Genomic DNA, 13156 nt, shown 5'->3' on the forward strand with positions numbered 1-13156 from the left:
CATGGTTGACAATATATGTGTCTTCATCGCCATCCTTAGCCGCCACGAATCAAGCAGTCATGCTTAAGGGCAGAGGCGGTGCCTCTGCATGATGTCGCACAACACACGATGCAACAAATACAAGCCAGGGCGGCGACCATGGGAAAGCTAAAACCATAGGGTTCCTTTCTTCCTCTAGCTATCACCGTCTCATTGATTTGTTTGCCCAACCACTCACATGAAGAGTGTTCAAGTTTTTTTTTCGGTGCAACCACTTTTCGCATAGCAACCAGCATCGTTGAAGGCTAAGTCTATCTTTTGCCCAACTTTTCCAATGATCAATTGCTGCTGCAGCTTGCAAATCTGACAGAGCCCATGGAATTTCTTTATGATACATGATAGTTGATGTTCTCAGGCCGGACTAGCAAAAGATCTCTACCTATCGTATATAGTTATCTTTTTTTATTCAAAATATATTAGCACCATTGTAGAACAGAACCAATTTATCTTCATTGTAATGCAAAGCCATCCACTATGTAATCGTATATTGGCACCGCCATCTGGTCTCAGTCCAGTAGAAACGTGAATTGGCATCATCTCACTCAGCATTATCCACCATGTAATCCAATGTGATTTCCAGTGTGAATTAGCGCTACAACTAATGTGCGTCTTAGATATGGAGCAATTTTCTTAACGTGGTTACTTATGTTACCTACCTTATCTTACTTCTGTTGTATAGATTGATTCTTTTTCAGTATATACATGCACGAGGTTCGACTCGTCTAGCTTAGCTAGAGATTAATTTCGGCGGGGGCGTCCATAGGGTGAGTGCCGATGTGGGCTTCGGTGCCTGTTGCGAGGAGCAGGGTTGACAGCTGCTGCAGGAGGTACAAACGGCAACATTCTGACAAAGGGCAGCGGCGGCATAGGGGCCCATGGTAGTGGAGGCTGATGCAGGCGATAGTCGTTCATCGAATGTGGATGCACTAGCACAGGGTATGTTGGGCAGTTAGGTTGGAATGTTTGCTGCTGCTGCCACTGCAATGGAACAGCGAGTGGCTGCGGGTAATTGTCATAGCTTGGATATGTGCAATTAGCATATTCATGAGGTCTACCATAGTAGTAGCCCAAACTCTGATGAGGTGTCTGGGCATGTATTGGAGGTCTACCATAGTAGTAGCCCAAACTCTGCTGAGGTGTCTGGGCATGTATTGGAGTGTTGCTGAGGTAACTTGACAACACACATGGGAAGTAGCTGCAGTAGTTATCTACATCAAGAACATGAGACGGTGCTAATGTTTTAAGTGCTTTCTTCCTCATGTCAACAGCGACCATCCTCATGTTCTCGATGTCGGAACTTCTCACCCTGGAACTCATGTGGACGACATCGTCACCATAGACGCCGAGGGTAGGAAAAGATGGTAACAAGTTCATGATCGTCGAGTTTCCAACAACATCGTCCCCCAGCTGAGCCATCAAAGCAGAATGGTGTGGGTTCTCCACCATTATGTCATCGACATGAACCTCACACCCCTTGCGCCAACAGTTGTCGAGAAGCACTCTATTCCATATGACGGCCCTCCAACCAAAAAAACTGTGTGGCCACTGCATCTTGTACGAATCATCCTCAGATCGAGGCCACACAAAGCACAAGTCATCATAGATTACATCTGGATCACATGGCGCCACACTTTCTTCGACCGGATCTGGTATTCGGAAATGTTCGATCTCGACGAACTTGAGTGAACCATTGGTGTATGTGACATCCCGGATAGACCACGGGCATATATGTTCTTCCTTGTTCCCAGGCATGAGGCCAGGAAGAGGGATGAAGCAGAGCGGGACACTTTGATCGTCGTACAGCACGTCGCATACCAGCATACCCCTCCAAAGATCGACCCATCCGAACAGGCTTCCTCCAAGCGGGATCACCTTGTGCACGCCGACAGGCATATATCCACCGATGGGCGATCTGTCCAATCTAGTATGCTTCACGGTCCAAACCTGCGACGTCGATGAGTAGAGGTGGAGTACATCCGTGAGCAGGCAGAGACCAGCCAGGATGTAATCTTCCCCGGCACCACAGCAGTAGATGCCGAGATGATCAGCCGAGAGCAGGCTTGGAGGAGGGTCCCTGATCCTGGAGAGCGACGGGCTACCGGGAACGGCGTGGTACATGTAGTACTCGTTGGACTGCTCCACGTCCACGGTGGACCAGTTGAGAGGCAGGTTCGGGAGGAGGAACCTGCTCGGAGCGGACGACGCGCGGCGCGTCGGGCCGAAGTTGGCGTGCGAGAGGCCGGGGCAGCCGATGCACACGTAGGAGACGGCCGGCGGGTGGGCGAGACAGATGGTGAGCTGGATGGCGTGCCCTCTGCTCGTCATGGTGCTCACGGTGGTGCAATTGTGGCGGCAGGCGAGGTACACCCTTGTGTCCAGGAGGATCCAGGAGGGGAGATGGCCATCTGAGGCTTCCAACTCCTTGGGTATGACGGGTGGGTGCAGGGAGGCGGCGAGCCTGTAGTTGGGTTCAGTCATAATGCTCGGCGGTTTTGGTCTTGTGTTTGCCTCTGAACCTGAGCAGAGAATTTTATGGGGCCGATCCAGGGTGGGTACCGGCTTGATGTTGGAAAGGAAGGGTTCTACGATCGCTAGGTTTCCGTGTTCAATAGGACGAAAAACTCTCCCGGGCGAAAACCGTTTTGTTTCTCTTCCTAGGGTCTGGCGATCTCCATGACCATCCTGGCTGCTAGGCTATCAATCTCTGAGACTCTAGCCAACTTCTTCTACCCGACCTCCGCGCGACAGCCTTTGCCAGCTCGTCCTTGTTGGCATGGCCCAATCTCTGCACGAATCATGAATCCATTGTATGTTTCTCTTCCTAGGGTCTGGCCTCTGGCGATCTCCATGACCATCCTGTCTGCTAGCCTAGAGTTTGAATCAATCTCAGGTGCGCCCGTGCGCCGTGCGCCGTGCCCTCTTTGTTCGTGTTGTTCCTCTCTCCTGACGTGTGATGGATGCCCCCTCTCGGTGGGTCGTTGGGAAACATGGTGTCCTGCTACCAGTGCTACGTGACTTTGATGTCGATCTGACCCCAAGATATGGTCTGCTCAAGCTACGGGGTCAGAATTATCAACCTGCCTTTTGGATTAAGGTCATGTTCAGTAGTTCAGACGGCAACTGTCTGTACTACTACTCCACATCACCTCTAGGCAGCGCTAAAGACAGTCCCTACAATGGGTCTTTTTTGTGCGAAACATATGTATTATTCAAAGACATCAGGAATTACATAGTATAGGGCAAGTTTCAGCTAAACCCTCAGGACCTGAGCCTAACCAAACTGTTGTATGACTGTCTATGAAACCGGGAGGTACTATAACGGCAAGGAACTTGATTTGATAATTGAAACAAGACTGATGAAACCGGGAGGTACATATAGCTAGCTGACTGTGTACTATTGTACATGCCATAAGGGTATGTGTGCAATGGTTGATAAAACTGTCTTATCTTAACATCGTCACGTAATTTAAATATAACTACAAAATATGATGTGCTATGGGTGATTGTTTAGTCTTATCTCTAGTATAACCGAACATCCTAAATATGTGATGAAAATATTATAATGAGAGATCATCTCTTAATTAAGAGAAGACAAACATTTACATGGTCATGCATAAATGGGCCCTTCATATTGGTATACCTGGTATGACACAAGTAAAGGCCCATGAAGATACCATTGGTAAATCAAGAGTTGGGTCGTGCAAAGCATCTGATGGCCCGTGGACTCAACGTGTATGACAAGAACAAAGCTCATAAAGGAAAGTTTGAACTATTATAACTGACCTGAGACCTACCTTCGCCTATAAAAGCCAGGAAGGGCCGCTAGGCGTCAGAGAAAGACATAGGAGAGACGCCCATCAAACCCTAGCTATGCTAGATCAACACCACTTTCGCCACCTCGGCGACTCCCTATAATCATCATCATAATATAAATAGACAATCAACAGGTAGGGTTTCTCCATCTAAAGCCTGAAGGTGGGTAAAACATCGTTTGTTCCTTGTGTGTTGTGCTTGTACACGGTCGAAATCACTATTACGCTTCTTCTAAAAACCCAAATCCATCACGTATGGGCATTGCGGTGGTTACCCCACGTCAAACCGGAGAGAGTTCGCAACGGGAACCGTACGACAGAAGACCGTGAACGGTTCGCTCCCCCGCGTCGCCCCCTCCTGGCGACCGGGGGGACGAAACCCTAGCCCGCCACCGCCGCCTCCCCCAACCACATCTCTCCTCCTCGTCGTCCCCGGAGACGCCGCCGGTCAAAGGCCGCGACACCGGTGAAGGGGGGCGGGGATTCGGGCTCCCGGCTCCTATGACGGTGATCGGGGGAGGCTTGCTGGTGCCGGCGCGGCCGTGCGGGAGGCATCCTTGCTCCGATCTGCTCCTTCGGAGCGGCCGTGGGCCAGGGTGTGGTCGACCGGCGTCCATTGCGGTGGGGGCTTGGGCATCTGAGGCGCTGGCCTCTGCGAGGTGAGGGCGGCGCGGTCCTTGGCGGCGGGGGGCGCTGGCCTGTGCTGGAGACCGTCTCCTCGGTCGCGCGGGTGGCGTGGAGGCGGTGGAGGGCGCTCGCGTCGCGACGCGGTGGTCGCCCCGTCAACCCTGCATCAGATCTGAAGACGGCGTCGGCGGTCATGCGGTACCCACCCCAAGGCCAAGGCTCCTGGCGTCCTCGCCGGCTCCGCGTGCTTTGTTTGGGGTGGCAGGGTCGGGGGCTCTGGCCGGGAGAGATCCTTGGCCGGCAGGGTGGTCACGGCGTCAGCGACGTCTCGGACGCCGCCTTCCATCTTGGAGGCAATGCTGAGGTACATCCCCCCTTCCCGCCTCCCCTTGCGCCCGGGTGAAAACCTTAGATCTACGGATTAGACGGCGACGGCACTCCGGCGTCGCTCTTCTCCTTGGAGACGTCGCCTTGGGACGGCGGGAGGTGGTCGTACTGCGGGTGCTGTTTGGTCTGCTGGTAGCGATGTTTGTCGTGTCTTCTTCGGCGAACTCTGTCTTGATGCTGAAGTCTTTTGGGTGTCGGTGAGGTGGCCGGTGGCGCTGCTCGTTGTTCTTCGCGTGCGGTGATCTTGTCTGGCGATGGTCCTTGGCATTTCGCCCAGGTACGTGCTCATGCGTGCTCTAGGGTGAGCTGCTCCGCCTGCCGATGGTTCGATGCTCTACGATCCAGGGCGAGAATGTTGGGGCCTTCTTTGGAGGTGGAGGCGGATGGCTGGCTGGCTGTATTGCGCCAAGACTTGATGTCAGCAGGGCTCTCCGGTGGCGAGCTGCACGGCATTGCTTCTCCTAAGCTTTGCCTTCTCCTTCAGATGATGGCATTGAGATCAAGTTGTGTTCTTTGTTATCTTTCGTTTGCTTGGTTCTTGATGTTTGTAAGTTGTTTTTCAGCATCTTGTAACTATGCCGTTGTGGCTTTGTTAATTTAAAGCTGGGCATTTGGCCATATGTTTTAAAAAAAACCTACGTCAAACCCTTTTTCAATATTCTCTCTCCATATCATCAACGTTTATCCTACATGGCAGTATTAAGATATCACCATTTGTACATTCTCTAAGAAGCGTGGTGAAGGCGTGGTGGAGGGAGCAGGACTTGTACCCGAACTCCGCGACAACGTTTGCCAGCTCGTCCTTGCTAACATGACCCAAACTTTTGTGCATGAATCATGAATTCATTGTAGGTTTCAGCCTTTATAGATATATAAATCCATTATAAGCGAGAGAGAAGGAGAAAATATGACGTGACACATGAGCTAGTGTAGTAAGTGAGATTACCGAACCCAGCCATGATCGTCATTTCCCTGTCATGGCCCAATCTATCATGAATTCACCGTATGCATCAGGTTTGATACGGTATATAAATCCACGGAGGGAGGGAGGGAGGGAGGGAGGGAGAGAGAGAGAGAGAGAGAGAGAGAGATGACATGTGGGTCAATGTAGTGGTGAGAGTAGGGTCATCACGGCCATGACTGTCCTTTCCCAGTAGGTCCATGATCGAGACCGAGGGTGATCATCAAGTACAATGTGCTAATTGGAGATATCACGATTTCAAGGTTTGATTTCCACCGGTCCTATGTGTTGTTAAGGTCTACAACATAGTAATTCACGCAAATCAAATAGTAGGAGATAGTAAGCAGACGTGAGGCGGCGGCACTCTAGCTATGTCCCGGCGAAAGCATGAGCTCGTGCAAAGTGAACCAATTTGCTAAAACAGAAAGTTGTACAGTACTCCGTAACTAATCTAGCGGATTTCAACTAGGAAGCGGGAAGGATGATCGGGTATGTGGATGAACACCACGTCATATCATCTCGCTAATCATGTGAACACGCGCTCACGTCTTGGGTTGGGCCGCTCCCCAACCAGACGACAGCCGGCCGTGCCAACCTCGCGGCATCTGTTTCAGGCAATATATACTACGTCGTGTCAAGTGGAAGTGGAACGAACGTGTGGCCGGCCGTCCGAGTTGGAGACTTTCCTCGACCTAAGAGCATGTCTAACAGGTTCCGTATTTTTTCGTCCCTTAAAATACGAGTAAAGGGTCCTGTATTTACTTTTCGCCGGCCAAAAACTCGAACGAGCTAGCAGAGCCCGTATCCCCACCCCGTAAAACATTCAACCCCTCAAAACAGGGTTTTTTGACAATTTGGATATTAAGACCAACACAACATTCACATAAAATAAATGTTTTACATCACACAATAATCGTCATAATTATTACAATAAATGTTCTAATGGAAGAATTAAGCAAATAACAAATGTTTCACACATACAAGAATAGGAAATGAATGTTTCACACATACAACAATGGGAAATGAATGTAAAAACTCATTGGCCATGCAACTGCCAATGGTGATCAATCGGATCTTGGGTGAGTTGGTGATGAGTCTCGGCATTTTCAATGCCTCGATGAGCTGCAAGAAAAGATTCAATCCGATCAGGGTTCCTCTCGGGCTGCACTCGGGTGCCAACATTGTCATAGAAACATGGCAAGTTCAAACCTCTTTCATCTTCAATGATCATGTTGTGAAGAATGACAGAACATGTCATGACATCAACAAGAGTTTCCTTGTCCCAAAACCTAGCAGGACCCCGGACAATTGCAAACCTTGCTTGCAAGACACCAAAAGCTCTCTCAATATCTTTGCGGCATGCCTCTTGATTTTTGGTGAAGCAAGCTTCCTTTCTTGTCAAAGCCCTGTCCTTTTTCTCTTTTATGGACTTGACAAGGGTTGCATAGTTAGGGTAAATACCATCTGTGAGATAGTACCCCATGGTGTACTCATTGTTCATAACTTTGTAGTTACAAGGTGGAGCTTCACCCTTAACTAGTCTTGCAAACAAAGGGGATATATTCAAAATGTTGATGTCGTTGAGTGTCCCCGGCAATCCAAAAAAAGCATGCCAAATCCATAAGTCTTGAGAGGCCAGAGCTTCAAGAACAATGGTAGCATCACGGCTTTTACCACAATACATTCCATGCCATGCTTTTGGACAATTTTTCCATGTCCAATGCATGCAATCCAAACTACCAAGCATCCCCGCCCACCCCCTCTTTTCATTGATCTCCATGAGCCTTTTTGTATCATCCTCATTTGGAGCTCGGAGATACTTCTCTCCATACAACTTGATCACCATCTTGGCAAACATACGCACGCAATCCGTGGTTGTTTGCACACCAATGCGAAGGTACTCGTCGGTATAATCTGCTGGTATACCGTATGCAATAACCCTCATGGCGGCAGATTTTTTTTATATGGGCTAAATCCCATGACTTGGGCAGCATTTCTTCTTTGCTTGAAATAATCGCAATTTGCCTCGCAATCTTTGACGATTCTCTCGAACAAAGACCTACGCATTCGGTACCGTCTACGGAAGAGGCGGGGAGGATAGGCTCGGTACCTCGGCGAAATAATCTTGCATCGAGCTGTTCGTGGCCGAGCGCGCGGTTCCGCGGAATGCACATACGCCCCATCACGGATCCTTTCCGCCGATCCAAGCAGCTTCATGCGGTCCTCCGTTTGCTTCAAGCCGAACAGAGAAGCATCATCTCCGTATCGTCGTCGTTGAGCAACTCGTCGATGTCGGAATCGTCGAATCCGACGACGACCAATCGGTCGACGTCGCCTCCAAATCCGCCATGTGCACATCCTCCGAAGCCATCTACCACGGGGTACCATACATCAGCCCGAAATCCGACCAATTTACCGGCGGCAACGAAGAAGAACGCGGCGGAATACTCACCGGCGACAAACGGCGGAGAAGACCACGGGCCGGAGGGCGGCGCGCGCGCGGAGGGACGCGGAACCTCGCCGGGGGTGCGGCGGAGGTGCGGCGGGCGTCGACGCAGCTCGGCGCGGCTCGGCGGACGGCGGAGGGGCGCGGATCTGACGGATTCTGGCGGCGGCGCGCGGGTGGCTGCGGCGGCGCGCGGGGGGAAATGGATGGGGACAACTGAAATATCTGCGCGCTTTCGGAATTGGGATAGTGGTTTCGCCCACTATCCCTGCTCCCACCCCGCACAAGTAGGGGGCGACGACCCGCCCCGTAGTCGAAAACAGCAAAAAACGATGCGGAGGGCCGTTTTTACGGGGCGTGCTAGACGGCCAGGTAGACGCGAAACCCTCAAATCGGCGATTATTATACGGGTTGCCCTTTTACGGGGTCTGTTAGACCTGCTCTAAGCCGTGCCATCGCCCACCGGTTGCAACGCAGGACGTACTTAGTCGGCCGCTCGGCTTCTCCGTGCACACAGCCTGCCCGTGTCCGCGTCCACAATTTCCTCGCCCTCCGTCACCGTGCTTCGGTTGCAAATTGTACCGCGTGTCTCTACAGTCTACAGTCTACACGTCTCGGTGACGTGATGAGTTAGGGTGAGCTCTCGACAGCCAAAGCCAAGTCAGAGAAGAAATCTATGGAGACGATAGGGGAAAAAAAAAGGAAAGAAGGAAACCTGGATGAGTGGCAGGCAGAGAGAGCGGGTCCAGGACGCGGCCTGTCTCTTTCCATCATGTCCTGTCCCGTGTGGGCCTGGCCAGGTCCAACGGCTACACCGAGATGCAGCTAGCTAGAGCTACTTTGCAACGAGGCCCCTTTACATTGTATAATTTTGACAGTGATGCTTTAGAACAATTATTTCTCCCCTCACCACTTATTTACTATGAGTCGAAAGATGGATAAAACGAGTTTTCCCGACAAAGATGTGAGCATTTCATTACGCAACATGAGAATATTTTCTCTATGGTATTAGATGTCATTATCTCATCACACATTTCAAATTTAATTTACAAATGTTTTATTAATTCTACATGCACGCGATTATATTAGCTATTTGAGAAATGCAACTCATTGGATAGGACATGAAGAGCACATGAGATGCTTGCCTTCACTTATTTTTGTTACAAGTAGTTCTCCTTACTACTGTGTGGCGAGCTAGTAAAGCCCCGCAAAAAATGTAGTAAACAAAATATTTTGCATGGTTTATAGGACTCACAATCACCTGCAAAGTACATCATCTTTTGGTTAATCATAGTCGCAACAAAATTTTAAAACACTATGTCGCCAGCCGCAACAACGATCTATTATTTTTATTTGCCATCACAAATATGTAAAGAAAGCCCACTTAGTTCTTCTAGCACCTAAATGTATCAACATCGGGCTTAAAACCATGAATTGGAGATCAATACTTGGTCACCCTTTGTTTAGATGAGTACATTTACCATGCTTTACTGCTCAAAACCTAACCAGAGTCGTAGATTTATGCTCGCCAAATTAAGGAAAATGGCGTTAAATGTTTGCTCAAAGGCTCAAAGCATCACACTTGTTGAATAAAAACCTCAAGCTTAGGCATGGGAGTGATTTTGATACATGCAGGTCCTATTTTGCAAAACAGCTCCAACGGCTCAACCCGCCCACCATCCCGCCTCGTATAAACAAGTTCGCAGCCCTTCTCCATCGAAGCCACCCCACACCCAACACTTCCAAAGAAGCAGAGCAGTTCCAAGAAACAGAGCACCGAGCGAAGGACTCCCTGTCGACTCCGACATCGATCCATGGCCGGCTGCTGCGTCTTCCTCCGGTGGCCATCCACCTCTTCTGCGTCCCGCCTCGGGTACCACGCCATCGACGACGAGGCCGGCCCGCCCCCGGCGACGGTGACGGTGGTCGTCGGGAAGGACCGGCGGGTGTTCGCCGTGGACCAGCTGGTGCTCGACACCTACCCGTTCCGGGTGCTCCTGGAGACGGCGGCGCGGAAGGAGGAGCGGCGGGGCAAGTCCCTGTTCGTGGACGTCGACGCCATCCTCTTCGAGCACATACTCTGGCTCGCCCGCTGCCACGACCGCTCAGCTGTTTCCCTCCTCCAGCCCGACCTCAAGGAGATCATCGACTTCTACTCCCAGGAAGCTTGATCGACTCTGACCCTGATCCTAATTCGGTCGGCGCGTCTGCTGATTGATTGATCATAATATTTTTTTCTCTTTTATAATTCTTTCATTTTTTTCCTATTCTTCTCATGCTAATGTGCATACTGATGAATCAAATATATGTTACAAGTTACGACAGTGCTGTTGGGTATGAAACATAGAGGATTACAAACTCGCTTGATCCCCAAACCCCATTGCACTGCAGCTGTGTTGCTGGCACGCACGTCCTTCTGAGTTCTGAACATTCTTCGTGGCTTCTGTTTTCTGTCTCCGACGCGTCTGCCTGTATGCACTACGTGCTTAGATTAATCCGGCAGGAGACCACCATGACACAACCATCGAACACGCTTATTTACTGGTCGCTTTCGCTCGATCCGGCAAGAACATGTCAACTATTGGCTGCTCAGAAGCCGCGTCATAATATGATATGGCAATGGTAGGAAATATGAACACGATGACTACATGCCAGCCAACAAGCTGAACGCCTTGACAATTTCTCTGTAATGATTTTGGCGATGGAACCGTCGTCTCGCTGCCATAGGACAACTACATATCGAGTTTCCTAAGTCCAGCTAGCACGATTGATGGGTGCCTAACGAGACAAACAAAAACATGGTTACTTCTAGGTAAGCACATCCGTTGGTGTATGCACCTCAGTCCAGCTATTTGAGCTTGTATTCCTTTTTTTTATAAAGAAAATATATTAATATCAAAAGATACCAATTACATCTAGCCTCTGCAACAACGCAATACCCTAATGACAGTACAGATGCACACAACCAAAAAAGAAAAGAAAACTAAGAAACAAAAGTCCCGCTATAGCATCCTAAGCTTAGCAACAGCAATACAACCACTACCAAGACAACACCTAAAATACAGAATCTCCAAAAATGACGCCTCCAAAAAGGAAACGGTGCGCCAGCGCCATCGTCGCCCGACCAAAGATCTTAGGTTTTCACCCTGGAGATAGTCCCCGCTCTCAAAACAATGTCTCCAACAAGGTCATTGCCAGACACAACCAATTAAGGTTAGACCTTGGGTTTTCACCCTGAAAGGTAGGACTCTGAACTTCACCTGTGCTGCCGCCCCCACTTCCATACGACTGTTGCGGAGCCCGGGTCACCAAGCAAGTCACTCAACAACGCGGAGACTTGAAACTCCCTTAGGTAGTCTTCCGCACCGGCCTTCATGTTATTCCCTTTATCTGACTGCAACGTGGACCGAATGTCTCTTGATGCTAACACAGACCAGAGCTTAGCGTCGCTCCCTCAAGAACCAATCGGCCGGAATAAAAGCATGAGTTCGCACGACCGAATACCACCGATCCAGCAAGCTCCAGGCAAAAAAAAAACACTGTACATTCGCCGGCGGCGCCTTCCGGAACTCAACATTCCTACTAGATCGAGAAGAGCAAACCTCGGGAAAGTCTTCATCTTCGCCGAAGAGAGACCTAGGACCGCCGCCTTTATTCAGGTCGTCCCCCCACACCGGCGACCATCCCAGGCTGGCCACAGCTGCCGCCGGAGACACCAGGTGCAGATCGCATTGTCCAGAGACATCGCACACGCCCTGGGAACCGCCACAGCCGAACGCCAGCCCTCCACCGGTGACAGTCGTCGCCAGCTTCCACGCCTCTCCATCTCGCCGCCGGAACTCGGTGGTAGATTGAAAGATCCACCACCAGCAACCGCATGCCGACCCTCTCCGGCGAAGAAGAGGTCCACCTCCACCGTCAAACCCAAGGCTGCTGCCCCGGGCGACCTCCTGTCACGGGAGAAGCCCGAGATCGCCTACACGCACCGAGGAGAGGCGGGAAGAAAGTGGCGCAAATCATGGCCTGGCCGCTGCCTACCACCAGCCCCTCCGGCGTGCTGCGGTGAAGATCCGGTGGAAGGAAGGGGGCCGCCGCGTCTGGCCGCCGCGTCTGGCCGCCGCGCAGAGGTCTGGCCACCGCCGCCGCCCATCACCAAGTCCGCCCGGCCGTAGCGAGCGTCGAGGGATCACGGTCGCCGTCCCAGCACGACAACGAGGAGAGGCCGCCGCCGCCACGCCCCGTGGTCTTTGCCCGGCGGCGCTACCGGCGGCGGCGGGGAGCGTTTAGGGTTTGGGAGGGGTGCGGGCTATCGTAACCTGATGCCAACGAGATCCCTCTGATCTTTGAATCGAGCTTGTATTCCTTGGCATCAGATCATCCAATCATGCTCATCGTTTCATAACCAATTCCAAGAGTACACTGTTCCGAAGAAGAAGAAGAAAACATCCATGAGTAGAGATGAAAGTGGAGCGGAAAGTTTTTGACTTTCCCGTGGAAAACAGGAAACATGGAAATGGAAACATAATTATCCAAAACGGGAAAAAATAATAGCGCAAATGGAACAACGTTTTCAGGCGGAAATGAAATTCCCATTTCCAGCTAATATGGAATTTCCGTTTTAGGGTTGATGTGCATGTCTGAATCTAACATTACCATCGCATGGCCTTGTCAAGGCAATTTTCCAAGCCAGATCTTTCCAAAATTGACGACCATGAAATCCCTTCATGTATTTGAGGAGGCTTCCACGGCTTTGACCTTCTCCTATTCCATATTAAATCGACCACTTCCCTAGAATTAGGGAACTACTTTGTTGGCTTGCTTGAATGTTAATTTTTTTTTTGTTGATTCAAGGGTGCTCTTGGTTCCGGCCAATATATGCATCGC

The 13156-nt window shown here is 50.6% G+C and overlaps 1 protein-coding gene across 1 annotated transcript; it reads left to right on the top strand.

Annotated features, from left to right (window-relative positions):
- The first annotated feature begins 10004 nt into the window (after positions 1–10004).
- Positions 10005–10591, top strand: LOC124695939. The gene has a single exon (XM_047228741.1). It carries the CDS (start codon positions 10087–10089, stop codon positions 10441–10443), a length of 357 nt encoding a protein of 118 aa, XP_047084697.1. The 5' UTR covers positions 10005–10086; the 3' UTR covers positions 10444–10591.
- The last annotated feature ends 2565 nt before the right edge of the window (positions 10592–13156 follow it).

The sequence above is a fragment of the Lolium rigidum genome, chromosome 3 (assembly GCF_022539505.1).
Source record: "Lolium rigidum isolate FL_2022 chromosome 3, APGP_CSIRO_Lrig_0.1, whole genome shotgun sequence".
NCBI lineage: Eukaryota > Viridiplantae > Streptophyta > Magnoliopsida > Poales > Poaceae > Lolium > Lolium rigidum.